General features: G+C 37.2%; 1 protein-coding gene across 1 annotated transcript in view; it reads right to left on the reverse strand.

Annotated features, from left to right (window-relative positions):
• Chm (CHM Rab escort protein) overlaps positions 1–21,843 on the reverse strand; it is a 173,255-nt gene that overhangs the window by 134,277 nt on the left and 17,135 nt on the right. The window contains exon 2 of the mRNA XM_036174898.1: positions 8,590–8,656. Coding sequence (XP_036030791.1) covers positions 8,590–8,656 — 67 coding nt within the window. The remainder of the gene's footprint in view (positions 1–8,589; positions 8,657–21,843) is intronic.

Here is a 21,843-nt window from a genome sequence, read left to right on the forward strand (position 1 = left end):
AAAGGGGAAATATAGTGATATTTTATTTGTATTGAAATGTGATTTTATTTGTATGTTAATAAAGTTGCCTTGAGGTCAGAGCAAGCCAGAGCAGAAGCTGGGCAGTAGTGGTGCACGCCTTTAATCCCAGCACTTGGGAGGCAGAGCTAGGTAGATCTCCGTGTGTTCAAGGACATAGCCAGCATGGCAGACACACGCCTTTAATCTCAATACCAACCATAGAAGGCCTGGAGGTCTGTACAAACAGGCAGTGATGAGGAGGTCATGTGGCTGGGTTTACAACCAATGCAAATGGATGGATCCAGAAAAAATCATCCTGAGTGAGGTAACCCAGACTCAGAAGGACAAACACGGTATGTACTCACTCACAGGAGGATACTAGATGTAAAACAAAGATGACTAGACTGCTATACAACTCCAGGGAGGCTACCTAGAAAATGGGACCCTAGAAAAGACTCAGGGATCACCCAATGACAGAGAAATGGATGAGATCTACATGAACAACCTGGACGACAGTGGGAGTAATGAAGGTAAGGTTTGAGGGAAAGAAAGCTTAGTGGAGCAGGAGATAGCAGCTGGCTCAAGAACAGAAAGGGAGAATGAGGAATAAGAGACCATGATAAATGAAGACCACATGAGAACAGGAATAGGCAGAGTGCTGGAGAGGTCCCCAGAAATCCACAATGATATATCCTCTGTAGACTGCTGGCAATGGTCGAGAGAAAGCCTGATCTGACCTAGTCTGGTGATCAGATGGCCAAACACCCTAACAGTCGTCCTGGAACTCTCATCCAATAACTGATGGAAGTGGATGCAGAGATCCTCAACCAAACTCCAGGTGGAGCTCCAGGTGTCCAATTGTCGAGAAAGAAGAGGGACTGTAAGAGCGTGAATTGTTGAATCCAAGATTGCAAAAAGTACAGGGACAAATAGCCAATCGAATGGAAGCACATGAATTATGAACCAAAGGCTGTGGAGCCCCCAGCTAGATCAGGCCCTCTGGATAAGTGAGACAATTGAATAGCTTGATCTGTTTGGGAGGCACCCAGGCTGTGGGACCAGGACCTGTCCTTAGTGCATGAGCTGGCTGTTTGGAACCTTGGGCTTACACAGGGACACTTTGCTCAGCCTGGAAGGAGGGGACTGGACCTGCCTGCACTGAATCCACCAGGTTTAAATGAATCCCCAGGGGTGTCTTGGTCCCAGAGGACATGGGAATGGAGGGGAGGGGCTGGGGGGAAGGTGGGGGTGGGGCCAGATGGGGGAGGACAGGGGAACCCATGGCTGATGTATAAAATTAAAACACATAATAATAATAATAATAATAATAATAATAATAATGACAGGACACACAGAAGTAGGTCTCCTGTGGAGAGGAAGAACAGCAGAAGCAGTGAAAGGTAGTGTTTCCGCTCTTGCTCTGACCTCGTGGTTTTTAACTCTGCAATTGCTTCTGTGTTTCTTATTTAACAAGACGGTTACATCTACAAAAGAGTCCAACTCAGTAACTTGTCTCAGTGATAGAGAGAATATTATGATCTACTCTGAATTAATTAGACTAACAGCCCTCCTCTGACCTGCAGAAATGGCTAATAGATAACTAAAGGGAATAGGAAAACAACACTTATCCTAACTAGGAAGAAATACCAACAAATGGTGTTATATTTTTATTTCATTTTATTATTTCTATTTGTTTTCATTTATAAATTTTACACAAAATTTTAAGATGAATTAAGGAAATCAATCCAAGACCTAAACAAGAAAATAAGGGGATGAAAACATCAACAACATAATAAAGAAATTCCAAAACATGAAGAAAATTGTCAGCATGGAAACTGAGTTTCTAAAAACAAAACCTATGTATGCTAGAAATTGGATAACCCATTAAATTAAAAAACACATTTAAAAAAATCACCATCCACAAATACAACTAAGTAGAGGGAAAACTATGAGAGATGGAAAACAAGGTCAAGAAACTACTACACTCAGAAACCTAGAAGAAAAAAGGCAAATGATTATGACCAAAAGGCCCAAGAACTCCAGGATACATTCAAGAGACTAAGAATCCATAAAGTAGGAGACAACATAAATACTGAACACTTATGGTATCAAGGATTCAGTAAAATCCTAGCAGGAAATTCTCCCAATCTAGAAAGAAATGGGACACCCAAACACAGGAGGACTTTAGAATAATCAAATAGATGTGACAAGAGAACAACCTCTCCAAGAAAAACTACAACCAAACTGTCAAAAGTACAAGACAAAGACACAATATTAAAAGCTGGAAGAGAAAAAAGTCAAATTACCTACAGCAGCAAATATATAGACCTATCACTAGCAATTCTAAGTGGACATAAAGAACGAAATTATTTTTCAAGCCTTGAAAATAAACCATCAACAAAGATTATAAATACTCAGGTTGCCTTTTAAACATTTATTTTATTTTTTTAATTATGTGTGCTTGGAGATGGGGTATGTACACATGAGAACAGGTACACAGAAGAGGGCCCTCAGATCCCCTGAAGATGGAGTTATAGGTGGCTGTGAGTTATGAGATGCAGGTGCTACGAACAGAACTCATCCTCTGAAAGAGGAGTCAGGATATGCTCTTAACACACTAAGCCATCTTTATAGTCCCCAAAACTAGCTTTTAAAATTGAGGGAAAATAAGCATGCTTCAAGACAAGTACAACTAAAGCATGACAACAAAGCCAGCCTCATAAGAAAATATTTCACGGAATATTGTGTATAAGGACAAGGAAAGAGAGTCTGAGGAATACAACCACAAGTGGGAACTAGTAAGGAATATATTATGTTTAACATAATAAATCATAAAAGCCCTCGTACTCAAAGGAGAACAAACAACACAGTCAACAACAAAAACAAATTAAACCTTAAAGGAATACAAGTCCTGGGTAAAATGGGGGCGGGGGCAGGGAACTAGAGGGTAAGTAGGGTATAGGGGGATGGGAACAGGGGGGATCAGGATGGTCAACTTCGGGGTGAGACAGAGAGAGAGGGTAATCAAAGAGGTATCTTGATAGAGGGGGCCATTATGGGGTTAGGGAGAAACCTGGTACCAGCAGAACTCCCAGGAAACCACAAGGATGATCACAGCTAAGAGTCCTAGCAATAGTGGGGAGGAGGCCTGAACTGGCCTTCCCCAGTAGTCAGATTGGTGACTACCCTAATTGTCATCATAGAGACTTCATTCAGTACCTGGTGGAAGCAGATGCAGAGATCCACAGCCAAGCACTGGGCCAAACTCTGGATGTACAGCTGAAGAGAGGGTGGAGGGATTATATGAGCAAGGGGGCATCAAGATCATGATGGGGAAAACCAGAGACAGCTGACCTGAGCTTGTGTGAGCTCACAGACTCTGGACAGACAGCTAGGGAGCCTGCATGGGACTGACCTAGGCCCTTTGCATCTGGGTGACAGTTGTGTAGCTTAGTCTTTTGTGGGGCCCCTAGCAGTGGGACCAGAACCTGTCCCTGATGCATGAGCTGGCTCTTTGGAACCTATTCCCTTTGGTGAGATGCCTTGTTCAGCCTTGATGCAGGGGGGAGGAGCTTGATCCTGCTGCAACTTGATATGCCATGTTTTGCAGATTCCCAAGGGAGATCTTACCCCATTTGAAGGGAGAGGGAGAAGTGATGGGGTGGGGGCGGGGGGGGTAGAAGGGAGGTGGGGAGACAGAACGGAGGAGAGGAAGGAGGGGAAACTGGTTGGTATGTAGAATAAATAAGAAAAAAAAACTTATAGGAATACGCAAATACCGATCAATAATAATCAAAAGTGGGAGTAGTACTGCAGGAGGATAACCAGGAGGTCAAGACCAGACTCAACTACATAGTGAGTCCAAGGATTGCCTAGGCAACATAATAAGGCCCTGTCTCAAAGTCAATAAAGGGGAAAGGAGGAGCTGGTATGATGGCTTGTTTAATAAAGGTGCATAGTGCCAAGCTTGGCCCCTATGAACGAGGGAGAAAAACCAACCTCCATGAGTAATCATCTAACCTCCATGTGCATATTCCAGCACATAAAAATGTACGTACATAAATATATAAATGTAAAAAAATGTTAGGAGGACATCCATTTTCCCAACATCTAAAACAATACCTTTAAATATTTAATTAAAATTTAAAAATAACTTCAAATAGAAAGTCTCAATTCACCAGCAGAACAGATTAAAATACAAGATCAAACTATTTGTTTTCTCCAAGATATAACTTATTTTAAAAGACATATAAACTTAAAGGCTAGGAATCAATTAATAAAGCAAATGGAAGCAGAAAACAAGCTGGTATAGTTATTCTGTTATCTGATGACGTAGTCTTTAAACAAAAATTAGTCAGATTTAAGCAAGGCATTGTATGTTTATAAAATATAGTAGCCTTCCTTAAAAATTGTATTCTTAAAGAACTGTATTTTTTAAAAAATATACTCCATTAAGAAGACATAATAATTTTAAATATAAATGCACAGAACACTGGAATTCCTGATTTCACACAACAAACACTAATGAGCATAAATGGTCAGAGACATCTTGAAATATTAATAATTAGTGACTTTATTACCCCACTCTCATCTTTACAAAAGTATCCAAAGTAAACTTCAACAAAAAACTTCAGAGTTAAATTACAAAATAGTTCAAACAGACTTTACAGATGCCTACGTAATATTCCAGCCAATAATACATAAGTCCTGTCTTTTTCAGAGTCCCATGGAGCCTTGTCTAAAAGGGAACAGATTCTAGGATACCAGACAGCTTAAAGAAATAAAAAAGTACTGAAGGAATTTCTTGTATCTAAATAGTTAACAGAGTAAGACCAGAAATCAGCAACAAGAGACACCACAGAAGATACACAATCATGTACAGATTAAGCCAAGACACTGTTGAATTACCAATAGGTTATTAAAAATAAAAAGCAGGGAGGAACTTAAATATCTTAACAATGAATGAAAAATACTATGGCAAAATTAATGGACTAAAAAATAACTCAATAAAGCAGTTCTTTGAAAAGCTAAACATTGACAAACCTTTAGTAAAACTAAAAGAGAGAGAAGACACTAATAAAATTAAAGAGGAGAGATTTCCATGAAATCCACATCACTGGCAAATACTTTTAATTCCAAAAAAACTGGAAAATTTAGAAGAAATGAAGTCCAATACGTATGACCTGCCAAAAGCAAAACTTGAAGAAACCTATAATAAGCCATGAAAAAAGGAAAAGAAGCATGAAAATAGCCTTCTCATAAAGAAAAACCTGACTAGATGGATTCACTACCAGATTCTCATAATTCTTTAAAGACTGAGAATATTAATCTTGCTTGTCAATTTGACTGCATCTGTGATTAAGTAAACCACAAGGTATTGGCATTCCTGTGGGAGATTATTTGAAGCAGGGCAACCCATCTCTGTGTGTTTACTTGGGTCTCAACAGCTGTGAGCCGGCAGGACTGGAGAAATCTCCAGCTACACAGAATCATGGACTAAACAACTACCAGAATCTGGACCTTTAGAGTGAGGCAGCCATTGCTAAACTACATGAACTGTATCAAATGAGCCAATCTAGTAATTCCCCTTTTAATACACATATATTCATTTTATCTATTCTGTTCCTTTAGAGAACCCTGACAAATACAAAGAAGTGATATTAATACTCAACGAAGTTGAATGAAATATAAAGAGGGAATAGTATCAAATTTGTTTTATAAAGCTACAGCCCAATTTCACTAATGAACTAAGATGTTTAGAAATCTCAATAAGATACGTGTAAACCAAAATTAAAAACAACAAATTAAAATCTATTATACTATGACCAGTTGGTTCAACATAGACAAATCAATAAATGCAACATATTAAACAGACTTAAGGCTAGAAATCTCATGACAGTTATCAGTGCACTGAGAATAGAGCTTTGACAAATTTCAACATCCCTTCATGATGAAAGCTTTTAGAAAACTGTAACTACAAGGAACATAACTCATAAAAAAAAAAAAAAAAACCTAGAGCCAACATTATACTAAGTGGAAAAATAGCACTTCCTCTAAAACCTGGAACGAAAAAACGGGGCATCTTTTCTCCACTCTTGTCAAGGTAGATTTCAATAAGAGAATGAAATGAAGTGGATGCAAAATAGGAAAATGTCAAATTATTCCTACTTCCTAATGATATGATTCTATATTCAAAATAGTAAAAAACTTCAGCAAAAACTCTCAAAGCCAATGAACACTTATAGTAAAAATAGGATATAAAATCAACATATAAAAGCCATCACCCTTACTATATAACAGTAACAGATTTGTAGAGGAAAACATTAGGAACAAAAATTTCACTCACAATAACATCACAAAAGTTTAAAATCCTTAGGAATAAAGCTTTTAAAAAGAGATAAAAAGCACCACAATGATAAACACTGAAAACTAAAATTTAAAACAGGGTTGACTTAATGGCTTAAGTCTACTAATCCCAGCCCTTGGGGAGCAGAATGAGGAGAATCAGAAGTTCAAGATCATCCTGGGTCAACCTGTGCTACGAGACCCTGTCTAAAAAATTAAAAACAAATACACATTTTTTTCACTTTTTATTCATTCTTTGTGGATTTCACATCATGCATCCCAATCCCACTCATCTCCTAGTCCCCTCACTTCTGCCCTCTGCTCATGCAACCTCTCCAAAATAAAACAAAAACAACAATGAAAAACCAAACCAAACCAACAACAAAAAACAAGTAAGAAAATCTGGGCATGGAAGCTGTAGTGTGGCTCAGTGAGTCACACAGTATACCCTTTAGTCCACATATCCTTACTTGAAAGTGTACATTGCAATGAGTCACTGGTCTAGTTGGAGGCCTCTGGCTTCTGTTACAGTATTGATACTGGGCCCTCACCAGGATTCCTCTTGGATATCCTCTTGTTGCCTTGATAAATATACATTGTTAAAAAAAATTGAAGATGAAAAGACCTCCCATGCACATGAAATGGTAAAATTCCTATTTTTAAAATAGCTATTTTTTTACAGCTATGTAAAATACAGTGATACAAAAACACATTTCACATGAAAGTCTCAATTGCATTCTGAAGAATATATTTAAAAATGCAAAATTTCACAGGAAAGCAAAAACAATCCAAAATAAACAAAACAATTTGTTTTAGTTTACTTTTTATAATCTTATAGTGTACTGTCCATCATGAAGGGAAGTCAGGGCAGGAAACTGGAGACAGGAGCTGAAGCAGAGACCATGTAGGAATGCTGCTTACTGGCTTGCTCGCCATGGCTGGTTGAGCCTCCTTATTATACAACTCAGGACCACCTGCTCAGGCATGTCCTCACCCACCATGAGCTACCACTTCAATTATTAATCAAGAAAATGCCTAGCAGAATTGCCTACACATGACAATCTGATATGGGCATTTTCTCAACTGATGTTCTTTCTAGATAACTCTCCTGTGTGTGTCAAGTTGACGAAAACTAACCAGCACATGATCTTAGAAAAAAGATCTGGGGGAAGAAAGATACAAAAAGACAGAATGTCCCAAAACAAAAAGGAAATAATAAGAGGAAAGGAAATGATCTGACGAGGAGCCTCAGAGAAGGTAAAGAAAACAGCTGTAAATACATGTAACATGAACACTGAAAGGGGTCACTGATGGGAAGGGGATCAGTAAGAAGAGCATTAGTAGGGCTGGGGAAAGAAATGGTGAATGGAGTAAGAATAAGGTAGAAAGACAAACACACATCTATGAAAATGCAAACATGAATCATATTACCTCTAAGTATAAATTAATGAATGCTACATTTTATAATATTAACATATGGGAAAACACTGTACACTATTTACAAACCTAGTGCTACTTGGTTTTCTAGCACTCTGGAAAATACTGTAGTTAATATCTACGAGAAGACAGAAAGTCCACTTATTCTTTCTCTTCTGAGTCAAAATGAGTAATCATGTAGGTGGCAGACATAAGACCTGCTTTCAAGAGACATGGGAATTAAGATTTAAGTTAGGCATCAAGCAGTTTTCCTTTTTCTTCTTTTTTGTTAAGAGAAAACGACATTTTTCCTAAAACGTTTTTAAGTTTGAATTCTGATATCCTTTAATAAAACCATAAATTCAAATCTAATGGCTAAATTTTTAATAAAACAGGGAGCCTAAAATACAATACAAAATAAGTGTGGTATACACATACACACATACACACACACACACACACACACACACACACACACACAGAGAGAGAGAGAGAGAGAGAGAGAGAGAGACACAATTTATATAAGAAAAGGCACACATGGGGTTTTCAAGCATGTTAAAGAATTGCTTATTTTAAGATCAAGCTCAGGACTGAGAAAAAAAATTTATAAGATGCATTTGGTTTACTTTTAAAGGACAAGATCCTTATTTCAAAGAATATAGTAAGAAACCTTGTATTTTATGTGTCTTACACATTATTGGTTAAAAATGAAAATAATCCCAGTGCCCTTTTCTATGGTATGAAATTTCACAAGATACATATATACAAGCACATACATAAATACATAGACATACATGTATGTTAAATGCTACCAGGGTTAAAACTTACGAGTCAACATGCAGAACCCTCTGGCCACTCCTTGAACATGCAGCCGCAATAATGGATTCAGGCAAACCTATAAAAACACACACCTATATCATTTAGAATGTAAATATATATATAATTTATAGAAAATGTTCAAATCATACTATTGCTGCATAAAATATTTTAACTAAAAATATTTTCACTAAAGAAAATTAAATATTTTCAAAATTACAAAGATTATATTGATGAGATGTTTCACAAACATAAAACTAATACTTGGTTGTTTTAGGTAGAAGATATACATTTTTATAAGATAAGTGCTCAGCTATTTTCTCATCTGTAAATTATCATAAATGGACAAGTGTTTAAAAAAAAAATCCGCCTCTGTTACTTAGGAAGCAGGTTACCAACACAAGCTTATCTGATCCTCCCAAAGGCACTGAGAGATAAGAATCTGTACCTGCAGCCAACAACAAAACTGCTGCTCAAGGATGTGAATGTACTGCTACTAAAAAGCTCCAGAGTTGAAATTTCAATTCACATCTAATTCCAAAGCCACAAAGCCTCTAAGTGAGAATGGAATACATTTTTTATGTTAAAAATTATGTTAGTTAATTATCTTGCTTGTTGGTCACTATAACAGATTGGAAAGAAAATATTATTGCTTTGGAATCAAATGCAGTCATATCAAAGCTTATTACTATAAAAGGAAATGCAAATTACTACTAACAATATGAATAAAAATTCGAATTACCAAGCTCAATTGGTTACAATAAAGACCAGGTTTTCTACTACATTACTAAAATGTCTTATGTTCTAAGTTCAAGACTCTCCACAATTTTTATTAGAACTACCACTTCAATAGAGGCCATTAGGGGCTATATTATCAGTCATCCAGATAAAGCATATTTTGAAAGTTTAGTAAAATCCTATAGAACAAGCACCACCATCACCATGAAAAATCCTAGCTGTTTTACATTTTTGAATGAACACTTAAAGTACTCACTAAGAATCAAGGATGACAAAAAAAGGGACAAGTTAACTTTCCTGGGTAAAAATGTAAGGGTAAGGAGCATGCTGCCAAGCCTGCCTGACAACCTGAGTTTGACCTCCAGAGCCCAGACTGTGGGACAAGAAAATCAATTCCACAAGACTATCCTCTGATCTCCCTCCATATGACCAGCAAGATACATGTGTGCGCATACACATAAACACACATACACCCCTCACACATGCACGCACACACAAATAAAATAAAATTTAAAAACTGTTTTGCAGTAATACACACGGAAGCAATCAGTCTTCAGCTAAAAACCACATTAAACACAAGAGCCAACCACCTTTATGAAAAACTATTTTTTCCAGTATTGAACACTTTGTGGGTATATAATGTCTGGTTCAGAAAAAGTTGTGTCCAAACATACAGGATATAACCATTAAATATCAATTATTGGAACCAAGCCATCATAAAGTTTTAACTTTGGATATAACTGTAGAAGAAAGACTAGAAAGAAATGGGAGTTTCAAATAACCACACATATTATGTTCTTCAGTTATAAGGTATTATTCTAATGTGTCTTACGATGATCTGAACTTTTGCTATACCTAAACAACTTCCCTTGCTAAAGAAATATAATCAATATACTTTAAAAAGTTGATAAGCAAAGAAATATTACAAAATAGAATTATGTTTTCTATAAAATAATGATAGCATTAAAATGGTATGTACATAGTTTTATGCTTTGTGCCATGTTAACACATATAATCTCATCTATTTATCATTATCATCATGGATAATACTAAGTGAGGAAAGAAGGCAAAATCAAAGGAATTTCGTAACAGCAGTACTTCACTACCTCCAACTTGACATAAGTTGGAGAACAGGATTAAAAGGCAATATAAGTAATACAATAAAATGAGGACGTCTTAATCACTGATACCTGGATGGGAATCTTTGTTTTGTTGGTTCCCAAGGTGTGCAACTTTAGACAAATCAGACTTTCTGGGCCTCTTTTTCCTTCTATCAATGGCAATATTCAGCACCTACTTGGTAGGATTATTTAGTTATTAGAAGACTACCTGTACTAAGAATATTTTTTAATTACTTATTTACAGATTATAATAATTGAATCATTTTCCCCTTTCCTTTTGTCCCTCTAAAACCTTCCATATATCCCTTCACTGCATGCTTTCAAATGTGGCCTCTTTTTAAATTAATTGGTATTATATATGTATATGCATCTACATATATTTTCATAAATTTCCTAGATACATAAATACAACCTGGAAGAGAAAATTCTCAACATCCTTGAGAAGGATATTTTAGAAGCGCCAAACCGTCACTTAAAACCAAACCAAACATATACATCTTTGCAGCAAATGCCAACAACAACTGCAGACAATATCATTTGCCTCTATTTTGCCCAAATTAGCTATTCCTTTGGGTAGGAAGATATGTGTGTGGAATTTCTATGCCTGAAATCAACAGTCAGAAGTCAAGTCTCTGCTGACAATGCAAAGCCAAAAATGGTTTTCAAAGTGGAATATGATCTGAGTCCAAAATGCATAAAACCCAAATAATTATTGTTTGCAATTTTCCTTAATACTTCCATCCAGATATCACCACAAGCTTGTGAAAGCAATAGGCAGGCTGTTCCAATGGTAAATACCAAGGGTCCATTATCTTCATGTCTAGAATTATTAAAATAACAAGCTATGAATATAGTTATTAATGTCTTTGTGGCCAAGGTTACATTTTTTTGTCCCACCCAGTCAATAAGTTTCTGAGGAAAGAACACAGCAAAGAAAAAAAGTTAAAGAGGATAGTTATTATTTAAAATATTTTACTACAATAAAACAAACTTTTTTTAAAATGAGTAGTTGGAGCCAAATTAGGAAATCTGAATGTCATTCTTTGAGGAACGAAGAGTTTGAAAAGGGTTTCAGTGAGAAATAGTTTTCAAAAATACTTCAACTTGGAGCTAGAGAGATGGATCTGTTGCACAAATCCAAAATGGTCTTCTAATAAAAACCCAAAGCCAGACATCAGGGTGAAAGCTGAAAGATCAGAGAAGCAGTGCAAAACCACAGCCACCTCTTACCTCACCAACTCCTCAGCCTGACAGAGCCTCTGCAAGAGAACAAATTACTATCTCCTGAGGCCTGATATTCCTTTCTCAGCCCAGCCATATCACTTCCTGTCTCAACCTTCCTAGTGATGGGATGAAAGGTGTGGGATCGCAAGTGCTGGAATTAAAGGTGTGTGCCTGCCACCACTGCCTGGCTGTTTCTCTTTTAGACTGGATTAATCTCATGTAGCCCAGTGCAGCCTTGAATTCACAGAAATCCAGAAAGATCTCTGCCTCTGCCTCCTGAGTACAAGGATTACAGGTGTGTGTCACCACTGCCTGACTATGGCTAACGCTGTGGCTGGCTCTGCCCTCTGATCTTCAGGCAAACTTGATTTCTTAGATTATAAATACATCACCACAGGGATCAGTGGTTAAGGGCATTTGTTCTTGCAGAGGACCCACGTTCAGTTCCCAGCACCCACATGGCAGCTCACAACCACCTAACTCCAGGTCCAAGGGATCTGATGCTCTCTTCTGATCTTCTCATGCACTAGGTATATAGATGTTAGACATGCATACATACAAGGTAAAATTTTCATATGAATAAAATAAATAAATCCAAAAAAATACCTCTAATCACAGCAGAAAATAAACTTTCATTAAATGCGAGAGCTTTAAGTTTTAAGAGACTTATATAGGAAAAGTAACAAATCTTTGTTCTCAATCATTTAATAAAATAACTGCTTGTTTTAAAATAGTGAGTGGGGGAAAACATGTGCCCTAATGCACATGTGAAGGTCAGAGGACAACTTGCAGCCGACAGTTATCTCGTTCCAGCTTTGTGGGTCCTGGGAAATCAAACTCAAGCTGCCAGGCTGAACAGTAACCACCTGTAACTGGAGATTTCCTGGTCCCACCTGGCTTCCACGGCCCAGCAGTTCACAGCCACTCAGACCCAAATAAGTACTGTGGGATGTCTTTCTGTAAGCTATGATATGTGTTGCTCTGATTGGTTGATAAATAAAGCTATACTGGCCTATGGCAAGGCAGCTTAGAGACAGGCAGGAAATACAAGCAGACAGGAAGAAGAAAGGCAGTAGGGAAGAGACCTGAACCAGCCACCCAAGAAGCAATATGTAATGGGATGCAGTTAAGTCATGGAACATGAGGTAACACATAGATTAATAGTTATGGGTTGATTTAAGATATAAGAGCTAGCTAGCAAGAGACCTGTCATAAACTATACAGTTTGTAAATAATATAAGCCTCTGTGTGTTTACTTAGGTGTGAGTGGCTGTGGGACCAGGCAGGACACAGGAAAACTTCCATCTACAACCATCCTTACCCAACAAGCCACCTCGCCAGCTCTTTTGTTTTTCTTATGTTGTTTAAATATGGATCTATATGTATATGTATATGTGTGTATTCAACTTTAATATCACTTAAAAACTTCAATTTTATAATAAATCTCTTCTAACACTTAGAAAAATGGTACTGAATCATGACTTAAATTCACACATCCTTGTGAATTTTTATCTAGAACACATGCAGGTTTTATTAAATTGTAAGATTTCCCTAGGAAGAAAAGCCAGATGCCTTAGAAGCACATCTATGCTGCAAAGTAGATGATTCTCAGAAACATTATGCTAAGTGAAATAGGCCAGACCAACTACTCAGGAACCACCTTTTTGTGCTCTCTTCTCCTTTACCCTTTGTGAGGAGTAAATTTAGGTTTGTTCTATATCCTCAAAGATCTGGCAAACGTCTAATGTTGGATCAATGACAAATCACACAATGTTTCACTGGAAGCGCTATGAAATGTGTGAGCACAAATATACAAATGCAATGCAGTCACTGTTCAAATGGCCTAGTAATGTATCTTACAGGGTCTGGGGAAGAACAGGAACAAAATGATATAACACACCTTATATAGCACTGCCTGCTCTGTGGAAAATGTTCTCTACCTCTATTTCTTCACTTGCATACCACTGATTTATCTTCGAAAGAATGTTGAAAGTTCATCTGTAAGCAGTCTTCAGACTGAGACTACAGTGCCAGAACACATTGCCTTTGCAACTGAAGAGAACCTGATGCCATGGAAAAAGGAATGAGCACTCCATTAGCACTGGAAGTATATGGAATAATTGGGTCTGCTTCATTCTTGTTCACTAGGCATTTTCCAAAATGAAGATTCACAGTGATTGTAGCTCTTATAAGAAGCCAAGTACTACTGTTTTGTGCCAGAAGAAAAAAAAAAACTACTTCATGCAATTTTTTTAACAAGTCTGTTGTACTCTATGCAGGATTCAGCACCAGTATCACTTTTTTAGCTTACTACAAGACCTGTGAGGTAAAGCAGCACACATCTATGTTCTTGGAGAGGTATGGTTTAACTATCTGGACAGCAGGTGATCTGATCTGGCACACTGATGTGCTTAAGGTTACAGATGGCTGAAGTTACAGATGTGGACTTTTCAGCCTTCAAGGCCATGATTCAAGGCTTACAGAGAGCCCTATACCCAAGAATGAGAAGTGAATGTTTTTACCTTCAACTGTGTGAAGGAGCTTCTCTTTCTCAAAGAATGCCAGCTACCCCTGTAGCTGCTGGGTGTTGTTGATGACCCAGGATGGTTTGTTTGCCTAGACAGTGCTTACATGTCAGAATCAAAATAAACTTCTGGCCAAAGACTGTAGATAAAAACTAAGTAATTCTGTCCTCTGGCACAAATTAAAATAACTCAAAATGTAAACTTTTTGTCACTGTAATATTTAAAAATATTCAGATTAGGAGAATCACTTTTTCTTTTTTTTCCATTTTTTTTTATAATTTTTTTTCTTTATTATTATGTGTTTTAAATTTTATACATCAGCCATGGGTTCCCCTGTCCTCCCCCCTCCCGCACCCACCCCCACCCTCCCCCAGGCCCTCCCCTCCATTCCCATGTCCTCCAGGATCAAGGCACCCCTGGGGATTCATTTAAACCTAGTGGATTCAGTACAGGCAGGTCCTGTCACCTCTTTCCAGACTGAGCAAAGTGTCCCTGTGTAAACCCAAGGTTCCAAACAGCCAGCTCATGCACTAAGGACAGATCCTGGTCCCACAGACTGGGTTCCTCCCAAACAGTTCAAGCTATTCAATTGTCTCACTTATCCAGAGGGCCTGATCTAGCTGGGGGCTCCACAGCCTTTGGTTCATAATTCATGTGCTTCCAACCCTAACAGTCGTCTTGGAACTCTCATCCAATAACTGATGGAAGTGGATTAAGAGATCCTCAGCCAGGCCCCAGGTGGAGCTCCAGGTGTCCAACTGTGGAGAAAGAGGAGGGTCTGCAAGAGTGTGAATTGTTGAATACAAGATTGCAAAAAGCACAGGGACAAATAGCCAAAGGTGAATCACTTTTTCTTTTAACGACTGGATATGAAGAAGGCCCTTTTCATGGTAGGCAAGTGCTCTATCACCAAGCCACACATTCATACCCAAAGAGAAACTTCTACTTAATTTTTTTTAAAAAAAGAACAAAGATGTTTTCAATATTCTTTTTGTGGTCATTTCAAACTCACAGAAAAGTTCAAAAAGAAAGTACAAGGAATTCTGTTGATCCTTCACTCCATTCTTCTAAGTGTGAACAAAAGCCAGGTCCTTTTTAGCTGCAAAGGCAATGTGTTCTGGCACTATAGTCTAAGGCTGAAGACTGCTTACAAAATGAATTTTAAAGATGCTTTTAGATTGTTACCTCTTTGAGGATAAATCAATGGTAAATGGGGGGGGTAGTTATTAATTTATTTTTATTAATTTTTTCATACAATATATTTTGATGATATTCATTCCCTACCCACAACTCCTCCCAGATTCTCTCCCATCTGTCTACTACCCAACTTCATCTTCTTTCTCTAAAATGAAAATCCAAACAAACAAAGAAATCAGTAAGACAAAAAGTACTCAAACAAGATAAGGGATTCTTAGCTTTGTCTATATAGATTTAGAACTTGCCTTAAGAAGCTAAAACTTATGGTTGACATGTCTGAATTTAAGGGGATGGAAAGGAAGAAAGGAGGAAAAGATGTAGAAAGCTGTATAACATGATCTATGCCATGTGTAATCACTAATCTCAATGCCAACTGGAACACAAATAGAATCAAGTAAAACTGAGCAGCAGGTCATGCCTGTGAGGGATTTTCTTTGCTGGTTCACTTGAGAAGGGAAGACCAACCTTAATCTGGAGCACACCTTCTGGTGGCAGCCCACATAAAATGATACAGAACAAGGAAGCTTTGGCTTTTTGTCTGTTTGCCCTCACTTTGGCTAGAAAGCTCATCTATACTGTGCTGAGGTATTCCTTCACTGGTATTAGACCTACTTCTTCAGGATTCCACGGTGGACTGAAGATCAGCTTCTCTCATGAAATCTTTCAGGACTCTAGCAACATATTGGGACTCCTGAGACCCATGCCCTGAACAACTACTGAATTTTGGGGTTTCTTATCATTAGTTGTAAGACAGCCATTGTTAGACTACCTACCTATAAATCATTCCAAAAGACCTCATTTTATCAATTCTATTCTTTTAGAGAACACTACTTAATACACAGTGTATGTAGTTAAAATATATATTTTAATCAGCCTACTTCCTAGGCCGTTAGGAAATATTTCTCATGTGTCTTCTGTGGCATAGTTTATTTCTACTTATACAAGTCTATCCCTTGTCCCTGCAATGAGAAAGAAAATTCATAATACCTGGATTAACAGTATATATCTGAAATTATTTCAGAAAAATATTTTCTAAATAGTTACTGATACGCAACATTTTCTGGATCTTCAATATATTTATATACACTAAAGGAACCTTTTTATCTAAAAAGGAATTTACATCATGAATCTCTTTATGTAGAAATGTAAATAGCTTAAATGTCTTTAAACTGATGAATGAATAATTAAAATGTGGTACAAACAATCACAATGGTGTAAAGAAAAATAAAATATTGAGATTTGCAGATAAGCACTGAACTACAAAGTATTATACTGAGTGAGATAACGCACACCCAGAAAGACAAATGAAGATAAGTTCTCTATAATTTGTGGTTCCTAGTTCTGAATCTTTACGTGAGCATATATAGCTTGGAGTAACTGCAGAAACCAGGAAAATAAAAGGGGACATGGGGAATGGGATGTAGAGGATGGGGAAGAGAAGGCACTCTAGAGAGGAAGACAGAAGCATGCAAGTACTATGAAGTGGGGAATGGACAAAGGAGGGTATCTTTTGCTAGGAGGGGGAAAGGAGGATAGTACTAAGCATGATAAACCTCCTTTTAAGCTGTAAGTCAGGGGGAGTAGTTGCAGTTGCCATTGGTTGCCTCCTAGAATTTGAAGTTAAATCCCTACTACTGAAGACAGCACAGACTTTAGACACAGGACTTAGAGGAATCAAGCTAGATTTGACCTGGAAGCCTTCTCCCTGAGGATCATCTCTCATAGTACTGTAAGGTACTATGCAAGCTGCCAAAAATGAAAAGCAGTCAGTTTTTCCAGCCAGTTATGACACTTATGAACCACAACAATGATCAGCATGGCAAGTCATCCCCAAAGGTGCAATATTGGTACTTCCTTTTGAGCATAACCAACAGCTGTCTACCTGGACTTAAGTCATACTGAACAGGAGGGACTTGATGCCCAGTACTGTAAACCTAGCCAACTACTTATGGCTAGGGAAGCCATGAAACCTAGTAAAGAACCTACTATTGTCATTTTCCTAAGCCAGTTACTTTGAAATCACATTCTCAATACTTACTACTGTTTTGGGGGACTTTTTACTCTTTTGCGAGGGGTCTGCCACCCAGTTCCCAAACAAATCACACACAAAGGCTTATTTTTACTTTTATGAATGCCTGGCCTTAGCTTGGCTTAGTTTCTCGCCAGCTTTCCTTAACTTAGCACAACTACCTTTTGCCTCTGGGCTTTTCCGTTCTCTTACTTCTGTACATCTTACTCTTAACCTGCAGCTTGCTGGTTGTGGAGCTGGGTGGTTGGCCCCTGATGTCCTCCCCTTCTCTGGCTCTCCACTTTTCCATCTTCCATCCTCCTCCCGGTTCTCTCCTTCTATTTATCCTCTCTGCCTGCCAGCCCCACCTACCCTTTCTCCTGCCTTGCTATTGGCCAGTTCTTTATTAAACCATCAGATGTTTTAGACAGGCACAGTAACACAGCTTCACAGAGTTAAACAAATGCAGCATAAACAAAAGGAACACACTTTAAAATATTCTACTACAATCTACTTATCTTTATACCCACAGATAAGTTTAACTCTCGCCTCCCCCAATCAAAGAAGATTCTTTCAGCAGCTGATAGAGACAATTACAGAAACCTACAACTGGCCAAAATGCAGAGAATAAGTGACTGGATTTCCAGTCTTAACTGATGCTTCTGCAACACAACCCCAACATCTAAAGCTGAGGAAGTATTGAGGAGGGTCCAGGACAGTTCTTAGAGCCAGAGAACCAGGGAAGGATATGTACTGTAAAAAAAGAAAAACTATATAGGACAGGGAAGTTGTACCCAGGAAATTTCAACAATATGGTCCCCTAAAGAATACTTGTACAATGGCATACCACTTGACATCCTGAAGTAGATGTGAGAAATCTCTCAAGGCCACACCCCTAGATACAGGTAATAAATGACTGCTAAGAAGGGGAAAATCCTGACAGATTATCTAATACCAAGAGGTCAGCCCTACACATATATACATTTGAGCAACAGTAAATGAACTCAGCAAGTTTTATTTATATCTTAATTTGCACACACACACACACCAGATAAAACAATAGTAATTAAGGAAAAAGAGGCCATGAGTTTTAGAAAGAATGGAAGAAAACAAGGGGGGAGCTAAAGTGAGGAAAAGAAGGGAATGATGTAAATATAGTAGATACATGAAATTTTAAACATTTACAAATATATATAATAGATGGCACTCATACATTTTTATTAGTTATTATATAAGTTAATTTTACCTGTAATAAGCAAGTAAATAATTTTTATGTATTCTATAGAAGCTTCTCAAACATTTGATATAATTTAAACATTTCCCATTAAATATGATTAGTAAGGCTGTCCCAAAAAATCTTCCATGGCACTCAATTATAGAAAACATAATTCTCATATAAGAACAATCTGACTGAAAAGACGTTACTAAAAACAAATTAGTATAAGGTAAGAAAATGACTCTTTTTAACAGTTGTAAGAGGAGTGTGGATATCAGATCTTCTCAACTGACATTCCACTAGAAAATTGTCAGCTAAAAATATATTATTTAAAGAGCATATGGATTGTTATACGATCACACACTATCATAAATAGTCCCATCTTTCTGAAATTTTTCAAAATCTATTACAATAAAGATGTTTAATATCAAATGAAAACACAAGATTAAAATCAGGGCCACAAAATTATGAAATGAATATTTCCAAGAATATTATTTTAAACATCTTAAAAGAATGAGAAAATTATACCTTTAATGTTAAAAATCATCTTTAATCCAAATCATCAGTGCTGAACTTCATCATTTATAACTATAATATTTAGGTTAGTTCTCCATGATATATTTTAAAACTATTTGTATTTGTGACTGATTTGTCCTAACACTATACTTACGTAAGATAAACATAAAATAAAGTACTTACACCACTCCTAGTGAATCAAACAATAAATAATAGATTGCCCTGACAGGGCTTTGATGACCTGGCAAAGCCCGAGTGCTTTCAGCCCAAATCATATGAAACCATAAATCACTCTTTATTTTATAGAACATTTCAAAATGGATTCCTGCTTTCTACCTTGAAAGTCATTTCATGTGTTATTTATAACTAGTAAAGACCAGAATGGAAAGAAAATTACATAGAACTAGAAAATTTACTGTGACTGCTTTTATGAAGAACAATTTCTTTTCTTTTCTTTTTTTCATTTTTTTAAGGAAAAGAAACAGAATGACTGGCAAGAAGAAACTTATGACTACAAGCTTTTAGTGAGCCACGGCTTTTACTTTACTACTTAAACAACACTATGTAGACATCTGCACCATCATAAACAAAACAGAAGCAACATTAGGTACAGAAATGACTAGAGAGCAATGCAAAGGTAAGACTACATACTTCAAAGGTTATAGCCACTCAAACGAGATGACATAAAATTAAACAGAAACTCAATTTCAACCAAGGCTCAAGTCATTTTGTTTAGTCCTAACTTAAGTTTCACATTCAGACTACTTTTAGTGGATACTTTAAAATGAAAACAGTAGAGTGCTAGGGAAACAACCTAGGGAATCACAGACAGACAAAATACGGTTCTTAAATTCAGTATCAATTTACATTAATGCCTCACAAAATATCAAGCACATATTAATAAATGATGTTTAAAATTGGATGGATGTCTTCTTTGTAAAGATACTGTATTTATATGTATAATTTTTCTAGCAGTTTTGAAAAAATATGCCACCTATTAAAATATTAATGCAAGTTTCTTATAATGTAAGGTCCCAGGAATGGCTGATAACAAGAACACTGTTCCAGGACTCAGAGTGCTCAGCCAAGCATCAGAATTATCTTGTTCTTTTCAGGTTTATATTAAATAGCTTTGACATTGGGAAAGTTATTGCCATTCCCTCTCTGCAATCTAGCTTCCTTACCAGTACATATCTTATTAGATAAAAAGAAGGGATGAGTATAAATGTTGCAAAGATTTATTTCAGACTCTAAAAAACATGAATAAATGTAAATAGGCCAATATTCTTAGACAAATGATTTGAAATGAAAAATAAAAATAAGAATCTTAGAAAACCACAGGAGAAGAGTTGATGAATCTCCCTGAAGACCCTCAAAGAATTAAATCCTAGGGCACAACATCTACAACAAAACCTGGCTATGCACTACCATCATAAACCTCAAAATAAGAGTGGATCAATTCTAACAGCCAACAGATATAAGAAAATGTGTCATTATCCTGAAGCTAGAACACCCCCAAATTATCCTATGTACTGGCTGGAAGGCTGGCAGACTATTCTGAGAATGAGGGAAAAAGCAGGAGATGCTGAAAGTCTTGAAGTGGATGAAAAGAAATGATTGTATAAGAATCCTGAGAAACTGAAAAATCAAGCTCTTCTGAATTGTATGCTAGGGAGTGAGGTATAAGTGGGGAGAGGGATGAGAAGGAGGGAGAAAGGTCAGGGAAGGGAAAACTAACACTATGATGTTTGAAAAGCCATGTGCAAAATGCTACTCCCAGAAGCCACAAGTTGTCAAATCAAAAGCCCAATACTAGACTACCTCCCTTAAAGTTGCTGGTCAAGGGAGAATCCTAGAGACCACCCCCCAAAACAATGCAAGCTATTGTCACTGCTCTTGATTAGCTAATAGAACTTGGTGTTAAGACCTTATTGCTAAAGATACTAAATATTTTTCATATAGGACTCAGAGAAATCACATTGACACTGACCCTCCTTTCATAGTACCAGTAGGAGCTCTGCAGTCTACTGGGGAAGAAAAAACATCAACACTCTTACCAAGCTATGAACCCTGTGACCTACAATAAGGACAGGTGTGACAAGATTTGCAACAGGTGCCAACAGGGGCATAAATGTTATTGGAAGTAGCTAATCACTACTTCATTTATTTTAAGGCCCACCCCACAGAAGGAAAGTTATGCTTGGTACTGTACACCTGGCCAAGAAACAGTGGCTGGGGAACTCAGGCTTTAGGGGTGAACCAACTTTCATTTTACATCATTTACATCAAATTGTGTTCTTGTTCTCTTCTCTTCTCTTCTCTTCTCTTCTCTCCTCCTCCTCCTCCTCCTCCTCCTCCTCCTCCTCCTTCTTCCTCTCTCTCTCTCTCTCTCTCTCTCTCCCTCTCTCTCTCTCTCTCTCTCTCTCTGTGTGTGTGTGAGAGAGTGATGATGATGATGATGATAACCTGAGAGGATTTGCAGAGGGAAGTGAAGTGTTTGATCAAATATACCATATGCACATATGAATTTCCCAATGAATAAAAAATAATAGATTAAAAAGAAATAAGTGACTGCTATGAACATCTTCCAAACTCATCAAAACTGATAAAATATGGGACAAAGAAAGGGAAAGACAACACTGGCCAAGGAAAATAGTCAATGGATCTCAGATCCCAGTATATGTTTACTCACTGCATGAAAACAGAAAAGAAAGATCTGGA

The sequence above is a fragment of the Onychomys torridus genome, chromosome X (assembly GCF_903995425.1).
Source record: "Onychomys torridus chromosome X, mOncTor1.1, whole genome shotgun sequence".
NCBI lineage: Eukaryota > Metazoa > Chordata > Mammalia > Rodentia > Cricetidae > Onychomys > Onychomys torridus.